The 19,826-nt window shown below is 49.3% G+C and overlaps 2 protein-coding genes across 5 annotated transcripts in view; one reads left to right on the top strand and one right to left on the bottom strand.

Annotated features, from left to right (window-relative positions):
* The window catches only part of LOC103651034 (metal tolerance protein 5), a 34,118-nt gene extending 19,683 nt beyond the window's left edge, over positions 1-14,435 (top strand). The window contains exons 1-6 of one of the 2 annotated variants that reach the window (XM_008676627.4): positions 4,363-6,213; positions 7,847-7,962; positions 8,110-8,355; positions 12,649-12,729; positions 13,184-13,417; positions 13,643-14,435. In XM_008676627.4, coding sequence (XP_008674849.1) covers positions 6,021-6,213; positions 7,847-7,962; positions 8,110-8,355; positions 12,649-12,729; positions 13,184-13,417; positions 13,643-13,993 — 1,221 coding nt within the window. In that variant the 5' untranslated portion in view covers positions 4,363-6,020 and the 3' untranslated portion in view covers positions 13,994-14,435. Of the gene's footprint in view, positions 1-4,362; positions 6,214-7,846; positions 7,963-8,109; positions 8,356-12,648; positions 12,730-13,183; positions 13,418-13,642 lie in introns of those variants that run through there. The other variant, XM_035966385.1, reaches the window with a different exon arrangement.
* Positions 14,436-16,527: 2,092 nt separating this feature from the next.
* On the bottom strand, positions 16,528-18,502 carry LOC100275821 (plant-specific domain TIGR01589 family protein expressed). 3 transcript variants are annotated; one of them, NR_175400.1, is made up of 4 exons: positions 18,280-18,481; positions 18,009-18,114; positions 17,315-17,802; positions 16,558-17,154 (listed from the first exon to the last, which is right to left on the bottom strand). NR_175400.1 is itself a non-coding variant. In NM_001149815.3 (3 exons), exons 1-3 carry the CDS (start codon positions 18,325-18,327, stop codon positions 17,381-17,383), a joined length of 576 nt encoding a protein of 191 aa, NP_001143287.1. In that variant the 5' UTR covers positions 18,328-18,502; the 3' UTR covers positions 17,166-17,380. The 3 variants fall into 3 exon arrangements, 1 of the variants encoding a protein (NP_001143287.1); XR_002267817.3 differs by lacking the exon at positions 18,280-18,481 and having other exon boundaries at positions 16,528-17,154; positions 18,009-18,191; NM_001149815.3 differs by lacking the exon at positions 16,558-17,154 and having other exon boundaries at positions 17,166-17,802; positions 18,280-18,502.
* Between the last annotated feature and the right edge of the window lie 1,324 nt (positions 18,503-19,826).

Raw genomic sequence — 19,826 nt, forward strand, 5'->3', positions numbered from 1 at the left:
TAAATTTGCTCCTAAAACTGTAGAAGGCTTTTTACTTGGTTATGACTCAAACACAAGGGCATATAGGGTCTTTAACAAGTCCACTGGACTAGTTGAAGTCTCATGTGACGTTGTGTTTGATGAAACTAACGGCTCTCAAGTAGAGCAAGTTGATCTTGATGAGATAGGTAATGAAGAGGCTCCATGCATAGCGCTAAGGAACATGTCCATTGAGGACGTGTGTCCTAAGGAATCCGAAGAGCCTCCAAGTGCACAAGATCAACCATCCTCCACCACGCAAGCATCCCCACCAACTCAAAATGAGGATAAGGCTCAAGTTGATGAAGGGCAAAATCAAGAAGATGAGCCACCTCAAGATAATGGCAATGATCAAGGGGGAGATGCAAATGATCAAGAAAAGGAGGATGAAGAAGAACCAAGGCCGCCACACCCAAGAGTCCACCAAGCAATCCAACGAGATCACCCCGTCGACACCATCCTCGGCGACATTCATAAGGGGGTAACCACTCGATCTCGTGTTGCACATTTTTGTGAACATTACTCTTTTGTTTCCTCTATTGAGCCACACAGGGTAGAGGAAGCACTTCAAGATCCGGATTGGGTGATGGCGATGCAAGAGGAGCTCAACAATTTCACAAGGAACGAGGTATGGCATTTAGTTCCACGTCCTAACCAAAATGTTGTAGGAACCAAATGGGTCTTCCGCAACAAGCAAGATGAGCATGGTGTGGTGACAAGGAACAAAGCTCGACTCGTGGCCAAAGGGTATTCACAAGTCGAAGGTTTGGATTTCGGTGAAACCTATGCACCTGTAGCTAGGCTTGAGTCAATTCGCATATTATTGGCCTATGCTACTTACCATGGCTTTAAGCTTTATCAAATGGACGTGAAAAGTGCCTTCCTCAACGGACCAATCAAGGAAGAGGTCTATGTTGAGCAACCTCCCGGCTTTGAAGACAGTGAGTATCCTAACCATATCTATAGGCTCTCTAAGGCGCTTTATGGGCTCAGGCAAGCCCCAAGAGCATGGTATGAATGCCTAAGAGATTTCCTTATTGCTAATGGCTTCAAAGTCGGCAAGGCCGATCCTACTTTGTTCACTAAAACTCTTGACAATGATTTGTTCGTATGCCAAATTTATGTTGATGATATTATATTTGGGTCTACTAACGAATCTACATGTGAAGAATTTAGTAGGATCATGACAAAGAAATTCGAGATGTCTATGATGGGGGAGTTGAAGTATTTCCTAGGATTTCAAGTAAAGCAACTCCAAGAGGGCACCTTCCTTTGCCAAACGAAGTATACTCAAGATATTCTAAGCAAGTTTGGAATGAAGGATGCCAAGCCCATCAAGACACCATGGGAACCAATGGGCATCTCGACCTCGACACGGGAGGTAAGTCCGTGGATCAAAAGGTATACCGGTCGATGATAGGTTCCTTACTCTATTTATGTGCTTCTCGACCGGATATTATGCTTTCCGTTTGCATGTGTGCAAGATTCCAATCCGACCCTAAGGAATCCCACCTTACGGCCGTAAAACGAATCTTGAGATATTTGGCTTACACTCCTAAGTTTGGGCTTTGGTACCCTCGGGGATCCACATTTGATTTGATTGGTTATTCGGATGCCGATTGGGCGGGGTGCAAAATCAATAGAAAGAGCACATCGGGGACTTGCCAGTTCTTGGGAAGATCCTTGGTGTCTTGGGCTTCAAAGAAACAAAATTCGGTCGCTCTTTCCACCGCCGAAGCCGAGTACATTGCCGCAGGCCATTGTTGCGTGCAATTGCTTTGGATGAGGCAAACCCTGCGGGACTACGGTTACAAATTAACCAAAGTCCCTTTGCTATGTGATAATGAGAGTGCAATCAAGATGGCCGACAATCCCGTCGAGCATAGCCGCACTAAGCACATAGCCATTCGGTATCATTTTCTTAGGGATCACCAACAAAAGGGAGATATCGAGATTTCTTATATTAACACTAAAGATCAATTGACCGATATCTTTACCAAGCCTCTTGATGAACAATCTTTTACCAGACTTAGGCATGAGCTCAATATTCTTGATTCTAGAAATTTCTTTTGCTAGCTTGCACACATAGCTCATTTGAATACCTTTGATCATATCTCTTTTATATGCTATGACTAATGTGTTTTCAAGTCTATTTCAAACCAAGTCATAGGTATATTGAAAGAGAATTGGAGTCTTCGGCGAAGACAAAGGCTTCCACTCCGTAACTCATCCTTCGCCATCGCTCCAAAAAAAGGACCTTGTCTTTGGGGGAGAGAGTAAAAGCCCAAAGCAAAAGGACCGGACTTCGTCTTTGGTATAATCTTAACTCATTTACTTATGACCAAAGGGGAAGAAATTACTTCGAAGGCTCTAATGATTCCGTTTTTGGCGATTCATGCCAAAAAGGGGGAGAAATGAGCCCAAAGCAAAAGGACCGCACCACCACCAATTTCAAAAACTTAGTGTTTTCCAAGAGTATTTATCAATTGGTATCCTATTGTGTTCAAAAGGGGGAGAAAGTAGTATTTCAAAAATGATATATCAAAACCCTCTTGAACACTAAGAGGAGGATCTCTTTTAGGGGGAGTTTTGTTTAGTCAAAGGAAAAGCATTTGAAACAGGGGGAGAAAATTTCAAATCTTGAAAATGCTTTGCAAACTCTTATTCATTTACCTTTGACTATTTGCAAAAGAACTTTGAAAAAGATTTACAAAAGAGTTTGCAAAAACAAAACATGTGGTGCAAGCGTGGTCCAAAATGATATATAAGAAAGAAACAATCCATGCATATCTTGTAAGCATTTACATTGGCTCAATTCCAAGCAACCTTTACTCTTACATTATGCAAACTAGTTCAATTATGCACTTCTATATTTGCTTTGGTTTGTGTTGGCATCAATCACCAAAAAGGGGGAGATTGAAAGGGAATTAGGCTTACACCTAGTCCCTAATTAATTTTGGTGGTTAAATTGCCCAACATAAATAATTGGACTAACTAGTTTGCCCAAGTGTATAGATTATACAGGTGTAAAAGGTTCACACTCAGCCAATAAAAAGACCAAGTTTTGGATTCAACAAAGGAGCAAAGGGGCAACCGAAGGCACCCCTGGTCTGGCGCACCGGACTGTCCGGTGCGCCACCGGACATGTCCGGTGCACCAGGGGGACTCAGACTCAAACTCGTCACCTTCGGGAATTTCCAAGGGCGACTCGGCTATAATTCACCGGACTGTCCGGTGTACACCGGACAGTGTCCGGTGCGCCAAGGGAGGTCGGCCTCAGGAACTCGCCAGCTTCGGGAAACTCCAACGGCTAGTCCACTATAATTCAGACTGTCCGGTGTGCACCGGACTGTCCGGTGCGACTCCGGAGCAACGGCTATCTCCGCGCCAACGGATCTCTGCCGCGCAATTAATGCGCGCTCTGCGCGCGCAGAAGTCAGGCGCGCCCATACTGGCACACCGGACAGCAAACAGTACCTGTCCGGTGTGCACCGGACACCCAGGCGGGCCCACAAGTCAGAAGCTCCAACGGTCAGAATCCAACGGCAGTGATGACGTGGCAGGGGGCACCGGACTGTCCGGTGTGCACCGGACTGTCCGGTGCGCCATCGAACAGACAGCCTCCCAACGGCCACATTTGGTGGATGGGGCTATAAATACCCCAACCACCCCACCATTCATTGCATCCAAGTTTCCTACTTCCCAACTACTACAAGAGCTCTAGCATTCAATTCTAGACACACCAAAGAGATCAAATCCTCTCCAAACTCCACACAACGCCATAGTGATTAGAGAGAGTGATTTGCATTGTGTTCTTTCGAGCTCTTGCGCTTGGATTGTTTTCTTCTTTCTTGATCCTCTCTTTGCAATCAAACTCACTTGTAATTGAGGCAAGAGACACCAAACTTGTGGTGGTCCTTGTGGGAACTTTGTGTTCCAAGTGATTGAGAAAAGAAAGCTCACTCGATCCGTGGATCGTTTGAGAGAGGGAAGGGTTGAAAGAGACCCGGCCTTTGTGGCCTCCTCAACGGGGAGTAGGTTTGCAAGAACCGAACCTCGGTAAAACAAATCTCCGTGTCTGACTTGCTTATTCGCTTGGGATTTGTTTTGCGCTCTCTCTCGCGGACTCGTTTCTTTATTACTAACGCTAACCCCGGCTTGTAGTTGTGTTTATATTTGCAAATTTCAGTTTCGCCCTATTCACCCCCCCTCTAGGCGTCTTTCACTTAACACTTGAAGCACGCCATTTGATGTGGAATTTTAAATCCGTTGTGCTTTATACTTTTATGCTCGTAAGATCTGTGCTTCTCCTGTCTGTAGAAATACTGTGTATATACTAGGAGCAAACTTGTTAGAATCTTAGTTTGTTTTGTCATTAATCACTAAAACCCTCAATTAGGGTTGATTGTACTTACACATCTATTAGCAACTTTAAACATATTAATCGCGTGCTGTTAACGTGGCGTCCTGAATTAGTTTATCTCACTGCAGCGGTCCAAGATCAGGTATACTTTACAAAATTTTCTTTGACTTCCACACGAACAGTCGGCAGCCCTCACCAACCAACGATTCTCCATTATCATGGATAAACGCCCCAATTCGTTTGTTTTTTCCCTCGTCTTCGTTATCAATTAACAGTAGCCCCGATTTTCTTCTGTGTGCTAGGACTACGAACTTCGTCTTCAACAATGTGGAATAACCACGCAATTCACGTTATTCGCATCGCCGGATTAGGTCCTGCACTCATCGTACGATTTTCCTTCCTAAATCCCATCACCGTCGCTGTATGCCGACGGGCGCGGAACGCTGGAAAATTCTTGTGCAGGTACAAACGTCGAGTCGGAGGAGTCCCCGTCTATCCTTCTCCACGCTGTACCGCGCGGCCACGCTTCCTGTTGCTCAACCGGTCTTCACGCTCCGTTCCCTGTTGCTCAACCGGACTTTGATTGGACCGCACGCTCTTGTCCGATGAGCACGGGAATGGCTCTTTGCCCCGAAGGGCGAATGAAAGCTACGGGGATCTCGACGCAGCGGGCCACTGTGGCCACACCGTACGCCTTCCATCTTGAAATTGGCAAGACCAGAACCGTGCCACATTTTTCTTACCGGCTTGAACCGGCAGTCAGATTGAATCAAATGATACCGTACGACAGATGGCCCTTCGATTTGTAATAAATCGATGCTCGGAGACGTGTAGGTCTCGATGTATTGGTGACGTTCGCTTAGCTTCGTGCAAAGTATACGGCGCACGTGTCTCATTTGTTGACCAAACTCTGTCATGCACACCCATACTCCTGTTGCAAATAAAATACTCCTAAATTCCTAATGTTGTTTTGGCTTTTCTATATATATTATTGTGCCATGATTTTAGCTGTTATTTGATTTGCTAACAGACTCGGTGACCTCATATTTGGCTTGCCAAAATTATGATATTTTTTTGTTTAACTTTCGCTTGATTAATTATTGGACATGGCAAATTTTGGTCGCTAACGAGTAACGAGCAGGCCCCACGTGCGGCTCGTGCAGTCGCGTCGCGGTTTCGTGTCATCTGGCCTCTCCGAGATCCGAGTCCCCTCAAATCGTGCCCCTCCACATGTGCTGCGTACCGGTAGAATTCTGGCCCACCAGCCCAGCCCCCCCTGCACCAAGTACACCAGGCCCACGATAAGTCCGAAGCCGGTTCCCGACGAGTCGCCTGTCCGGGCTCATAGGCTCGGCGCAGCCAGCGCGTGCGCGCCCTCGCAAGCGACGAATAACTCCCACTCCCACGCTTTCCTCGCCCGCCTCGCCGCCCTCTTTTAATCGCAGAGAGGACGACGCACGCGGGGGCCGGGGCTGGGGCTAGACGGCTAGTGCGTTTGCCCGCTTGGCAACTACCAAACCAACTCGGCCGTCAGTCTGCTCCTAGTCCTCGCGCGCCGCCGCCGCGCCGCGGGAGAGCACCACGTACGTACGGGTCAAAGCGCGGTTGCCCCAAGCTCACAGTCTGCTAGGGTTCCAGAATGGCGGCGGCGGCGAACGGCGGAGACGGGGAGGAGCTCCTCCTGCTCTCGGCCGTGGAGGCTGGCCGCGGCGGCGGCGTACCCACCGAGGTGGAGGATTCGTGGCGGCTCAACTTCGAGGGGTTCCGCCCGCCGGAGGCGCACCAGGAGAGGCCGCCGAACGGTCCGCTTCACCACTGCCTCGGCGTGCTAGGTCAGTCCTTCTCTCTCGGCTGTATTGCTTTCATGTTTTGCATCCATTAAGTTTTTTTTTCCTTTTCTGTGTTTGTTTTGTGTTTGGCCGATCTGGTCTTACGCGCGTAACGCGCCCCGTGTTTCGACGACTTGGTTTGTTTCGTAAAATAAATTTGTTGCTTTCTGCGACATGTGAGTACAAGCGGTGCAAATTTTTGGGAGGTTTCTGTTAGTGAGAGCTAGGTTGACGCTAGGGCGGACTAGCTTGATTCTTTTTTTCAGTCCAGAACCGGGGGTCGAATTAGGACATTGGGTAGTGTTGGCCTAGATGCGGCCTAGTTCTTACCTATTTGCTATTACGCCACTTTGGGAACCCAGCATGAATGTCTATGCCATCTTTCCGTTAGTACAATTTTAGCTTTGGGGTTCTGCAAATTCCACTCCTGCCTATTTGAGGAAAGGCAGTCTCCATCACGTGAGGTACTCATTTCTTGGACTGCGCATGCGGAAGTTCTGGAAAATTATTATTATGATATTTTGGTTGTTGTGTGGTGTGTGTAGTTAAGTGGCAACTGACAGATCAGCACACAAGAGTAAAGGACATCTGTGTGACACCATCATATCGGCTTCTAATGGGGTGTTTGGATGCACTAGAACTAATAGTTAGTTGACTAAAAATTGGTAGTGGAATTAGCTAGCTAACAAATAGTTACCTAACTATTAACTAATTTACCAAAAATAGCTAATAGTTGAACTATTAGCTAAGATGTTTGGATGTCTTAACTAATTTTAGCCACTAACTATTAGCTATAGTGCATTCAAACACCCCGCGGTGAAGTTGAATGACAAACTGTAGTCTTTTCCGTTGCTATATCGGTGTACTGTTGTTTTTGCTTTAGAGGGTGTTTGGTTTCTAAGTACTAATTTTGAGTCCCTCTAATTTATTCAATTTTAGTTTCTAAATTGCTAAATATGGAAACAAAAACTCTATTTTAGTTTCCATATTTGACAATTTAGGAACTAAATAGAATAAAATGAAGTGACTAAGGGGGTGTTTGAATGCACTAGAGCTAATAGTTAGTTGGCTAAAAAATTGCTAGTATAATTAGCTAGCTAACAAATAGCTAGCTAACTAGTAGCTAATTTATTAAAAATAGCTAATAGCTGAAATATTAGCTAGGTTGTTTGGATGTCTCTAGCTAATTTTAGCCACTAACTATTAGCTCTAGTGCATTCAAACACTCCCTAAAAATTAGTCCCTACAAACCAATCACCCCCTTAGCTGTCTGGGTTATTTCTGTTTTAGTCCCGGTAGTCCGATTGTATCTCCGGTGCTATATATTAGGAAAGGCAATTACAAATGAATTTTGAAGTGGGACTTTATAAAAACAAACGAGATATGTGTCCATGGTAATTTTGCTGGTCACATTATTTTAAGTCCTGACTGTCTTATTTTGATGAAAGCTTTTCACATATCTCCCTCCTTTTGTTTTGAACTAAAGTGAGTATATTTCAATATTTTCTTTGGAAAGTGGGAAACCGGTTCATTTTCATGCCACTTCATGGCATCAAATTGAACTAACCATCTAATTTTGCAAAAATTTGAATGGCATATATCTAATTAATCCTAAAATTTATTGTTCTATTGACAGCTCAAGGTCCTGAGGATGTTGTTGCTGAATACTATCAACAGCAAGTGGAGATGCTTGAGGGTTTTAGTGAGATGGACACACTTACAGATCGTGGTTTCCTTCCTGGAATGTCCAAGGTATATTATGTATGAACGACATTAGTGAAGGTAGCTTATGTGGATGTTAATGATCAAATTTTCCTCACTGTGTTTGTTTCTACTTCTTTTTTTAAGAAAGTGAGACTGCATCAATAAATGCTTGATAACCACTTTATTGACCTGCAGGAAGAACGAGAAAAGGTTGCCAGGAGTGAAACATTAGCCATACGGTTGTCTAACTTTGCAAATATGGTTCTCTTTGCTGCAAAAGTGTATGCTTCAGTAAGGAGTGGCTCACTTGCTATCATCGCATCAACTTTGGATTCTCTTCTAGACTTGTTGTCAGGATTTATCTTGTGGTTTACTGCCTTTTCAATGCAAACACCAAATCCATACAGATACCCAATTGGGAAAAAGCGGATGCAGCCACTGGTGAGTTTTTATTTGTGTCACAACCTGTATTTCCAAGTTTCTTTGGATCATTCGGTCTTTACCATAGTTCACAACTTCACACGTTTGGTTCCACTAAACTTTTGAGAACACAGTTCTTTTGAACTATCTCAGTTGTCGGTATGTGTTAACGTATTTAATTGTTTCTCATATGCTACTGGTAATTAAAATTTGAATACTCTTGAGGGCTGTGTATCATTGCATTAAGAAGGGATCAAAATATACAACACACTCCACACACCACAAAGCATGAAAATCTTACATGTGTGCCACTCATGGTTGTTATGGCGTCCTCTAACCGTTGCTTAAGCGGTAAGGCGCTGCAGCTAGGACGCCATACTAGACACTTCAGATCTTAGGCATATGGCGTCCTTGAATCGTCCATGACTTCCATGAGGCGTGGCTAAGGCGTCCATGGGCAATTGATTTGGACGCTATAGGAATTGAGCACGACATCCAATAACCCTAGATTGAGAAGCCTAGTTCATTTGACTCCGTCAGACTCCCCTCGACGCGCTGCCTCGCCCACACATTTACCTCCTCACCGCGGCCGCCCAACCTACGCCTCACCGATGCGAGAGCTTAGCTGCTGCTCACGGCGAGCCGGTGTGGCCGCTTGTCCCTCCTCCAGTGTTGCCCACCGTGTTGTCCATCCATCAAACCCACACGCCCAGTTGCCCACGTCGTCCATCCGCCATGCACACAGTCCCTGCACCATCAATTCCGTTCGCCAGTGCAACCGGCCGCTTGTGCCTAACTTGGTGGGCCAGGGCTGCTGTGCTGTCTGCTATCTCTCTATGGCTCTATCTCTTTGGTTTGTGGCTTTGTGTATGCTTCAGTTTCAGTAGTTCAATGCTCGACTACTTCTATAGGTGGGCATGGCAAGTGATGAGCAACAACCAATGAGCTCAGGTGGATGAATATGATCCCATGACAGCTCAAATATGAATGCCAAAAAAGTGATGATTCTTGGTTGGAAGTATGGGTATTAGGTTGTGACTGGAAATCGAGATTGATGCGGTGCTCTTTATGTAAAAAAACTCGGTCGGGGAGGGAAAGACCGCCCTCTCGATATTATATTAAGAAGAGACCGAAACATGGTCTCGACCGAGAAAACCCCCGAACCCTGACCCCTCATCACTAACGGGCCGATCAACTGCCCACTCTGCAACGGTCCAGTCGGAGGGTGGCGCGCAGGATATCGATCTTCGAGAGCGGGTGGGGCACAATGAGAGGATTTTTTATCCAAACCCGAAATTTGTCCCCAAGGGGGATCGAACCCGGGACCTGGAGGTGCTACTCGGAAGTCCTAACCATTACGCTAGAGGCCCTTTCGTGGTGCTCTTTATGTAAGAAAAGGAGCATCTTGCAGGAGGATAAAGTGATGTGGTACAATGTAACAGAACCACTGGATGAGAACGAGATAGTGAATGACGATGAGGATGTTGATAGTCAAGATGAAGATCCCATCGACCATGAAGATGGTGGTGAAGGTTTCCCTTCCAATACAAACAATGACTTGAAGGATGAATATGCCTAGATGGAAAGGACTTGAGAGTTGAGAATTTGGATTTAATGTTGTTATGAGTTTTTTGTGGACTTGTTAGTTTATGAACTATGCATTAGGTTGCACCGGTGCAAAACCATGTTATTTATGAACTATGCTATGCATTGGGACTTATGTTCTATATCATCTATGATCTATCTAACTATAATCTACCTATTATGATTTATATCATCTATCTATTATATTGCTTTATGCTTTTATTCACCTTACTTCTATGCCTATGAAGTTGCCTCGTGCCTTAGGTGCTTAAAAGCCTTAGGTGCTTAAAAAATAAAAAGGTTACAGTGTCATGTACGGTCAACCGTATATCCATAGGGGGAGGCTCGTGCGGAACATTCGCCGCGCTGAGGAACGCGCCGACCGCGCAGCAGGGGATCGCGCAGATCAGGGGGATCGCGCAGATCAGGAACAGGCGCCAGTGATTAGCGGCTAGGAAGGAAAGGGCTAGGAAGGAAACTAAGATTGGTCAGGTCCTATAATCAAGGTGGGCTTCTCCATTTGCTCTGGCCGCTGGCCTTATAAATGGATTGTAATCGGACCTTTGAAGGCAAGCAATAATCAGTTGTCTCTCACCTTTCTACCTCTGTTAAGCCTGTGGTTGGGAGGCATAATCCCCACCGGAGAAGACGGCCGATGGCTACGAACTGCGTAGCCGCGGTCCGGCAAGTCAAGGGTACACCGTCCTTGACAGCTTGGTATCCCGAGTTAGGTGAGCCTCGCCCGACCACTCCCGATCCACCGTGCCCTCCACCACCAACGCTCACCCGCAGGAGTTCATCCAGGCCTGCAGCACGTGCCAGAGATACAAGTCGGACCACCTACGTCCAGCCGGCCTCCTTCAGCCTCTCCTGATTCCCTCCGGCGTGTGGTCAGACATCGGCATCGACTTCATCGAGGCGCTGCCTCGGGTGCACGGCAAGACGGTCATCCTCACTGTTGTCGACCGCTTCAGCAAATACTACCACTTCATCCCGCTGGCGCACCCCTACACGGTGGAATCGGTGGCGCAAGCTTCTTCTCTGAGGTGGTTCGCCTTCATGGCGTGCCGCAGTCCATCGTCTCGGACCGCGACCCGGTCTTCACTTCGTCATTCTGGAAAGAGCTGATGACACTCACCGGCTCGAAGCTGTACATGTCCTCCGCCTTCCACCCACAGGTAGACGGCCAGTCAGAGGCCACCAACCGCGTCATCGCCATGTACCTTCGATGCTTCACCAGCGACCGCCCCCGGCAGTGGCTTCGGTGGCTTCCCTGGGTGGAGTACATTTACAACACCGCCTACCAATCTTCACTCCACGCGACACCGTTCAGGGTGGTGTACGGTCGTGACCCTCCTTCCATCCGCTCCTACGAACCTGGCGAGACGCGGGTGGCGGCAGTGGCGCAAGAAATAGAGGAACGAGCCGCCTTCCTCAACGACGTCCGCTATCAGCTACAACAAGCCCAGGAGTCCCAGAAACGTGCCTACGACCAGCACCATCGAAAGGTGGACTACCAAGTCGGCGACTGGGCGTTCCTCCGTCTCCGTCAATGGTCGGCGGCGTCACTGCCACGAATGCCTACTGGGAAGCTAAAGCCCCGCTACGTCGGCCCCTACCGCGTTGAGGACGTCATCAACGAGGCAGCGGTGCGACTACAGCTTCCTGCGGGCGCCAGGCTCCACGACGTCTTCCACGTGGGTGTCCTCAAGAAATTCGTGGGCACACCGCCCGCAGAGCCACCAGTGCTGCCAGCGACTCTCAATGGCGCGGTGGTGTCCGCCCCTGGTCACATCCTTGTGGGTCGGTTGGCCCGTGGCGTCCGTCAAGTGCTGGTCCAGTGCCAAGATGAGCAGGTTGCGTCTGCGACGTGGGAGGACCTCGACGACTTCCGCGCCCGCTTTCCCAACTTTCAGCTCGAGGACGAGCTGGACTTCGACGCCGGGAGAGATGTCATGTACGGTCAACCGTATATCCGTAGGGGGAGGCGCGCGCGGGACATTCGCCGCGCTGAGGAACGCGCCGACCGCGCAGCAGGGGATCACGCAGATCAGGGGGGGTCGAGCAGATCAGGAACATGCGCCAGTGATTAGTGGCTAGGAAGGAAACTAAGATTGGTCAGGTCCTATAATCAAGGTGAGCTTCTCCATTTGCTCTGGCTGCTGGCCTTATAAATGGATTGTAACCGGACCTTTGAAGGCAAGCAATAATCAGTTGTCTCTCACCTTTCTACCTCTGTTAAGCCCGCGGTTGGGAGGCATAATCCCCACCGGAGAAGACAGCCGACGGCTACGAGCTGTGTAGCCGCGGTCCGGCGAGTCAAGGGTACACCGTCCTTGACATATAGACCGCCGTATGTCGCCTTACTGCCGTTACAATCATGGTGTAAACGACCTCTAAGGAAACTATCAGGGCAACCAGTTGGCAGCTACATCAAGCTGTGCCCTAGCATCTGCTAGACACCTGAACTGCCCATCCTCCAAAATCTTTCGGTAATTTGCTATGGCAATATGAAAAGAAGCACAGATGGTAATTGTATTAAGTGGAATAGTTATTTTAGATCATATTCCTTCTATAGTATCTCTGGTACTAAGTTACAGTTTTGTTTGGAGGGTTCCAATCTATTTTACATAATTGTCAATCATGTAGTTTTCTCTTTCGACATAAGCAATCATGTATTTGTAGTTGCTTTACCACTATACTGAAAATTCATTAAAATATTTTGTTCAGGGAATACTTGTTTTTGCTTCTGTTATGGCAACCCTTGGCCTTCAGATAATTCTAGAATCAGTACGTTCATTGGTGTCTGATGTAAGTCTCTCTAATACATTTCATTTCCATTGCTCTTTGAGGCATTACCAATTATATTTTCAGGTTGCTTTAGAGTAGATATTTCTATTGGGTTTTAGTTATTTCTGTGTCATAATTCAATGTTTCTTGTGAACTCTTGTTTTGTGAGTAACAACCGACATGTCTCAGTAGTGTATGCAATTTAGATGGCTTCGTTTTATCCTTCACTGCAGAGTCAAATTACTTGCAGCAAACAAATATTATGTACTTTGGATAGTTAGAAATATTTTTTTCATTGTTTTCTTGTGCTTAATGCTGCAATAAATTGATTTTTGAACAAAAATAAATTGAAAATTTGTCATGTCGTCATGGACGGTTAGTAATTTTTCTTAGTACCAGTCTAAGGGTCTAACTGTAAATCATATTATTGTTTGCCCTTGTTGATTATCACATATGATCATATCTAATTCTCCAGGGAGATGAATTCAGCTTAACAAGTGATCAAGAAAAGTGGCTTGTGGACATCATGCTCTCCGTGACATTGGTAAAACTTGCCCTGGTTATATATTGCCGCTCCTTCACCAACGAAATTGTCAAAGCATATGCACAAGATCACTTTTTCGATGTCATCACAAATGTAATTGGCCTGGTTGCTGCACTACTTGCCAATTACATTGAGGGCTGGATCGATCCGCTTGGTGCAATCGTTGTAAGTACATGAGAAGCTCGATCTCACATCTATCCCATATAGCATCTTAATATATTCCTTTCTATACGTATTAATTAGTTTGGGAAAGAGTAGTTGGCATCATTTGCTCTACCATCATACTGTTATGACTCACTGTTCTATGGTAATACTTTGCATTTGCAACTTGCAAGAAACACTCTTTCATCATGATTTATCTCCAGAATTAACTGTCGTCCTCCCCTGCAGCTGGCGATCTACACGATCAGGACATGGTCGATGACGGTGCTGGAGAACGTGCACTCCCTGGTGGGGCAGTCGGCCTCGCCGGAGTACCTCCAGAAACTGACTTACCTGTGCTGGAACCACCACAAGGCCGTGCGGCACATCGACACAGTCCGCGCCTACACGTTCGGTTCCCACTACTTCGTGGAGGTGGACATCGTGCTGCCGTCGAACATGCCCCTGCGGGAGGCTCACGACATCGGCGAGGCCCTGCAGGAGAAGCTGGAGCGCCTGCCAGAGATCGAGCGCGCGTTTGTCCACCTCGACTACGAATTCACCCACCGCCCCGAGCACGCCTTGTCCCACGAGAAATAGCATGCTAGGACCGAACTGATGCAGCAGGCGGAAGGACACGGCTTCGTAATCGTAACTGAAACAATTTTACTTGTAGCCGCAGAAAGCTTCTTCTGAGACCTGATGCTCATCTCGTCAGTCGTCGCAGCAAACCAGTTGGGTACATGCGATGAGACTGAACGTAAAGGAGTGCTTGCTCTCTGCGATGGTGTCCTTGTAGCATCATGGACTACAGAATCTGATTCCTCCTCCACCACCACCACGACGACGACCTATTTTATACTGGTCTTCAGCTCATTAGTCTAGGTTTGTTTCGTTATCTTTTTGCATGGAGAGACCGATGATTGAGGTATGTATTTCTGTAAGATAAATTCATATCTTGCTTCAAAAAGTCAAAACTTTTTAAAATTTGCCAGTACGTCGAAAATAGTTTTGATATTTATGTCTTTGAATTGTTCTTTTATATATATTTTGTCACTTTTTTTTAAAAAAAGGCTAGCTCTTTTCAGAAGCAAGACGTGCTCTTGTTTTGAGACGGTAAGTGCAGCTTAAACTAGACTGCCTTTGACCATCCCATTATTGCACATTTGGGATTTCACATTTTCAAGTAGTGATGCCACGAGCGTGTGCGGGTGGAGCTGCCTCATATGTCACATGGATGTTCTGTGCCTATAGTTGTATTGAGTTGCTTGCATAAAAAATGTCCTATGTCGTATGGTGGATGCACACATCCAAGTTGAGATTTCTATTTAACGGTGTTTTAGAAACCGGAGTCCTAACCAAGTTCTAACCAACTAGTAAATTTATGTTGCGTGTCCTTGGTTTATCCTGGTCCGAAGACACAAAATTTATTTTAGTTCGGACAAAAGAAGACCTTACATTTAGCGGGAAGGGGAGGCTTGTATTATTTTGCACCTAAGTGCTCGTAGTACAAGGCCTCGGGCTCCTTTTATAGTCGCAAGGAGGAGACCAAAGAGTACAAGGGTTAGTGTACGGTTGTTGTGGTCAGAGGAGATGTGTCCGAGCCCTGTAGTGGCATGGCCAGCGGGATGACTCTCGTCCTTGTGTTCGAGCCCTGTAGCGGTGTGGCAGGCAGGATGGCCCTCATCCTTGTGTTGTCTTTTGGTCAGGAGAAGGATACCCGTAGCCTATTCTCTTGATGGGGTAGGGAGCCGTGGCTGGGCTCGGGAGCACGGACATGTGTCCGAGCCTTAGCCTGTACAGGGGTGAGGAAGTGTCGAGTTGGAGTAGTTGAAACAGTGCTTGACATGGTCTTCTGCGAGATTCGCGGGAGAGTATGTGGCATTTAATGCGCGTCTGCCGGGACAGTTGGTCGAGGTTGTGCTCGGGCAAGGCAGAGATTTCTCCCGAGGCCAAGGTCGGGATCAGACGCTATATGTAGTCACGCTCGGAGTGGTTGAAACAGTGGTCGGAGTAAGGGAATAGTGCATGTATTCGCGCCCTACGCATCGTCGTGGGCACTAAAGGTAAATTAGACCATAGTTGTGTTGTCCTTGTTGCCTTTGGCACCCTCAGCGGGGCATGTGAATGTACAGAAGCACGTTCTGGGGTCGAAAGTGATTGGCCGAGGCGGGTAGCTCCCGGAGTGTCATCCGAAACGCCCTTAGGTGAATCTAAAATACGCTTCTCGCCCGAGGCTGGTCTAGGACGAGTCGCGACTACGTCTCCCGCACGTGGTTGACCTCGAGCGAGACGTGACTCAATCTCCCGCTCGGGGTTGGCATCGAGCAAGTTGTGACTTGGGTCTCCCGCTCGAGGTTGGTCTCGGGCAAGTCATGGCTTGGGGTTGACCTCGAGCGAGTCGTGACATAGGTCACTCGCTCGAGGTTGGCCTCGAGCGAGTCATGACTTGGTAAGGTCGGAAGCGTGTTTTGTTTATGATCTCTTCTTACTCAAGTGTCTAAGCACTAAAGGGTTGTGATCTGGGTACGCCGAATTATGGTATCCGACACTATTATTGATGCATCACATCTGAAAACGAAACTGCATAGGCCCCTGCATCTGTTCATGTAAGCAACTAAACCTCTTCACAGATCATCATCTCGTCTGTAGCTACTACAAAGTCACTTCAGCTGAAACCTTTCTAATTTTCAGTCTAACGTAATCCATTTTCGCCCAGGATATTCGTTGTACATAGCACTCCAAAACCGAGAGGGGGAAAGGTACACCGTCCTCCTAGGACTTGGGAAAAGGCACTTATTAGCTGAATGTTTTGTACGGGAAGGAAAATGTCTGGTCCACCCCATTTCTGCTGCCGTGTGTGTGTGTGTGTGTGTGTGTGATCTGTGATACTAGCATGAAACCCCCGTGCCGTCAGTAGCTAGCTTGCTTGCTTGGAGTAGCGTGCCTGAAACATGGCTCGATCGGCGGCGGGTAGCTGAAAACGACGTACGCGTACAGCCCGGGGGGAAAGCACGGCCAAAACGACGGAAGAGCAGTAGAGTAGACCACGCAGCCAGAGCACGGCCGGTGGCCAGCAGCAGACAACGATGCGAGCACGTCAGCTCTACCAGCCCCCGTGCCCGACACTCGACTTGGTTCCAAACTCCCGAAGCACAAAAGCCGGGCTCGATTCTTGTGGACGCGTACAGCGAGTGGCATGCATACCGGCCTGTGTAGCGGTCACAAGTACGTGTGCACGTGCCTAGCTACATGTCAACATGACAGGAGTGAGCCCGGCCGAGCCTCTTGGACCGGCTGTGTACTGCGTGCGCTGTTGCAGGCTGCTCCGACCAAACAAGACGTCACGCGCACGCCTGGGAATTTGCCAGCCACCGTAGACGTCCTGCTCAGAAGCGCCCGGCGCCAAAAGGAGGGTGGCTGGGCCTGGGGGAGGAAGAAATCTCGCGTGCTTTGTTGGCCTTGGCCCCGGCGCCCGGCCGTCCTGTCTGTTCGACGGATCGCCAGAGCAGAGCACGTACGTACGTCGAGACGCGAGACCGACCACCGGGACAAGAACGGCCTCTTTCTTCTGACAGTAACCACCACCACCTCCACCAGTCGTGTCGTGTCCTTCAAACACGCTAAGCCGGGTGAATATTCGCCCGGCCGCCACGTGTGCAGGGCCCACACGCATGCAGCGCAACACCGTCCGTCGCTCCCTCCCCCTGCTCGCGGTACGGCGGCGCCTGTAGATCGAGAATCTTCGATCGTCCTGAGATCTGGATCATACTAGGTTTAATCAATCTGTCTACCCATAATACACATGGTCATGCAGCCTCCTACACACATAATCACACTGGCGACCGATGCTGATATATATATAGTCTATAGATAGCTAGAGAGAGCAGCTCTCTCTCTCGATCGATAGATGTACCGTACCTCCTGCATCGACCACATTCGATCGTAGCCACAGGAGCGGCACGGCTGATCGAGCGAGCGAGAGCTCTAGTCGTTGTCCTTGTCTGATCTCTTGGAAGAAGCGGAAGGATCCTTCCGGCTGTTCTCCTTCGCCATGACGCGCCGTTCCTGTCCATCAGACGGCGGGTCCTTCCTCTTCTCCTTCTTCTCCACGACGCGCTGTTCCTGTCCATCAGCCGACGCCGACGCCGATGGTGGGTCCTGCTTCCTCTTCTCCTTCTCCACGACGACGCGATTATGTTCCTGTACTCCATCAGATGGTGGGTGCTTCTTCTGCTCCAGCGCCGGCTCTTGTGAGCAGCAGCTCTGTTGGACTTGGAGACGCGGAGGAGGATGGTGACCAGCAGCCGCCGCTTCCTGCAGGTTCCTGGGGCCTCCTCCTCCTCCTCCCCGATCCTTCTTGTACGTCTCGAAGAACTCCCTGTTCTCCTTCTCTAGCTCCTTCCACACTGGCAGCGTATACATATATATAATGCCAAGAAGAAATCGTCAATGACACGTACGGCCGGCTGCTGGTAGGTTTTGGCGTCAACGCTAGCTAGCTATACTCTTGAATCTTGGTTAATCGCTTGCAAGAATAATGCCGAAGTGGAAACACGAGAGTAGAACAAGAATAGCCATCGAGAAGAAGAAGAAGAAAACGACGACGACGTACCGGTGGACGTGACGACGGGCATGATCTTGGCGTGCTTCTCCAACGTCTCCATGCACTCCTCCTTGTTCAGCTTGTAGCAGATGCACTTCTCGATCAGATGCTGCACCTGGATATCAGACATGCGTGCGCAATAATACGCACAGAACCTAGCTTGCATCAATCACCACCACCTTGCGTGCACGCCAGCACAAGAGGCAATCGAACCGTACTCTCAATGCACGGGCCGGGCGCGGAAGATAGTCCGCGCACGCGCGCGCGCGGCAGAACTTACCAGTCTGATGTACGAAGCCGCCGGAGACGAGGAGGCGTCGTCGTCCATGGCCGCCGCCGGCCGAGCTGCGAGAAACAACCGGCCGCCGGGGGGCCCCGCTGTCGTCTACGACACGGATCGGGGATCGAAGCGCTAGCTAGCTTCTCTGACGGATGCTGCCGCGGGACGTGTGCTGGAGGAGGTAGAGCTCGGCGATCGCGGGGGACGGGGATGGATGGAGAGCGCGGGCGGCGGGTAGCGCCGGCGGGGCGGTAGAAATAGAGGCGCGGGAGGAGAGGGAGACATGGCGCGATCGGGCGCATGCGCATGCCAGGCAGGGAGGGAGGGCGGCGTGGGGTCGAGCCGGTCACGTGGGTGCCGCCTCCCCATTCGCGGAGAGGCGCGGGAGGGGATTCTTGCGGGCCCACGCCTCGCCTCGCCTTACCCTTTTCGTTTGTGGTGAAACTTGGTTGCCAACCCTCCGCCGTTCCTTTCAGCCGATCGGCGGAGGCGCGTCCACTTGAGGACCGTCGGATCATTCACCGCGCCGGCGGTTGTCTTGGCTGGCTCGCCCTCGCACTAGGCGACAAGATAATTTGACCGTGCCCTGCGTGGCGAACATGTGGAAACAAAAAAGCGCGTGTCCTGTTTGAATTTGAAAATGGTTCGCAGTGCTGCAGGCTGTCCTACGTTCCGGATAGAGGGCGAACACATTCGCTGCTGTTCATACTGTTGTCTCGGGTGCTCACTACTGCTAGTGCTCCATCATACGGAGCCTTGGCCGCTCCTGGAATATGGGAGCCGCGGCCGGGTGGCACGGCTTTCTTTCGCCACTGGCTGCATAGCCCACCCACTCTCATCACATCTCCCGCCACGCGGCGCCTCCCCTTTGGCGGGCGAAATTGCGTCCGTACAGATAATTGGACGACTGACCCACACCGGGTACAGTACGACGGCCGTCAGATCCCATCCATCCGCCGGGAGGGAGACCAAACGGTATAAACCACCTAGCCCTCTTTCTCGCTTAGGTACTGTTACGTGCAATCATGCGACCCGAGACGAGACACGGAAGGCGGGAACCGAAAAGGCGTCATCCATGTTTCTATTCCATGCACGCCACGCACGCCACAGAAAAAATGCGCCCGGGAGAACAAGAAAAGGCAGAGGCCAAGGGACCGGTCACCTACTACAGTGCGCGCGTGAGATATTTCGAGTCCCCCCCCCCCCCTATCCACCGCGATCACAGGCCCGTCCGATCTCGTCCTCGAGTTCCGGGCGCCGCGACGTACACGTAGAAACAAAAGGCGGCCGAGAGCGATCGCCGAGCGGCGAGGTGCGATGCACCCAGTACGAAAAGCCTTTTGAGGTCTCGGTACTTGGTGGTGTCAAGCTCCGACGGCCCCAGCTTGACGGTCCTGCCGTCGCCGCCGCCGCTTCTTCTTCTTCTTGGAGAACACGAAGCTAAAAGCTAGCTAGCAGGCCCGTTACGTACTACGGCTACGTGCGATCGGAATCATGGCTGCCGCTAAAACCGGCTGACCCATGCGATGCGATGCGATGCGCGCGCG

The sequence above is a fragment of the Zea mays genome, chromosome 3 (genome assembly GCF_902167145.1).
Source record: "Zea mays cultivar B73 chromosome 3, Zm-B73-REFERENCE-NAM-5.0, whole genome shotgun sequence".
NCBI lineage: Eukaryota > Viridiplantae > Streptophyta > Magnoliopsida > Poales > Poaceae > Zea > Zea mays.

Bases quoted from the DNA above. Each gene is read 5' to 3' on its own strand.
- LOC100275821 (NM_001149815.3), bottom strand. From the start codon at position 18,327: ATGGACGACGACGCCTCCTCGTCTCCGGCGGCTTCGTACATCAGACTG. The intron at 18,115-18,279 runs GTAAGTTCTGCC...TCTGATATCCAG, and splicing joins CGGCTTCGTACATCAGACTG to GTGCAGCATCTGATCGAGAA. The intron at 17,803-18,008 runs GTACGTCGTCGT...ATACGCTGCCAG, and splicing joins GCCCGTCGTCACGTCCACCG to TGTGGAAGGAGCTAGAGAAG.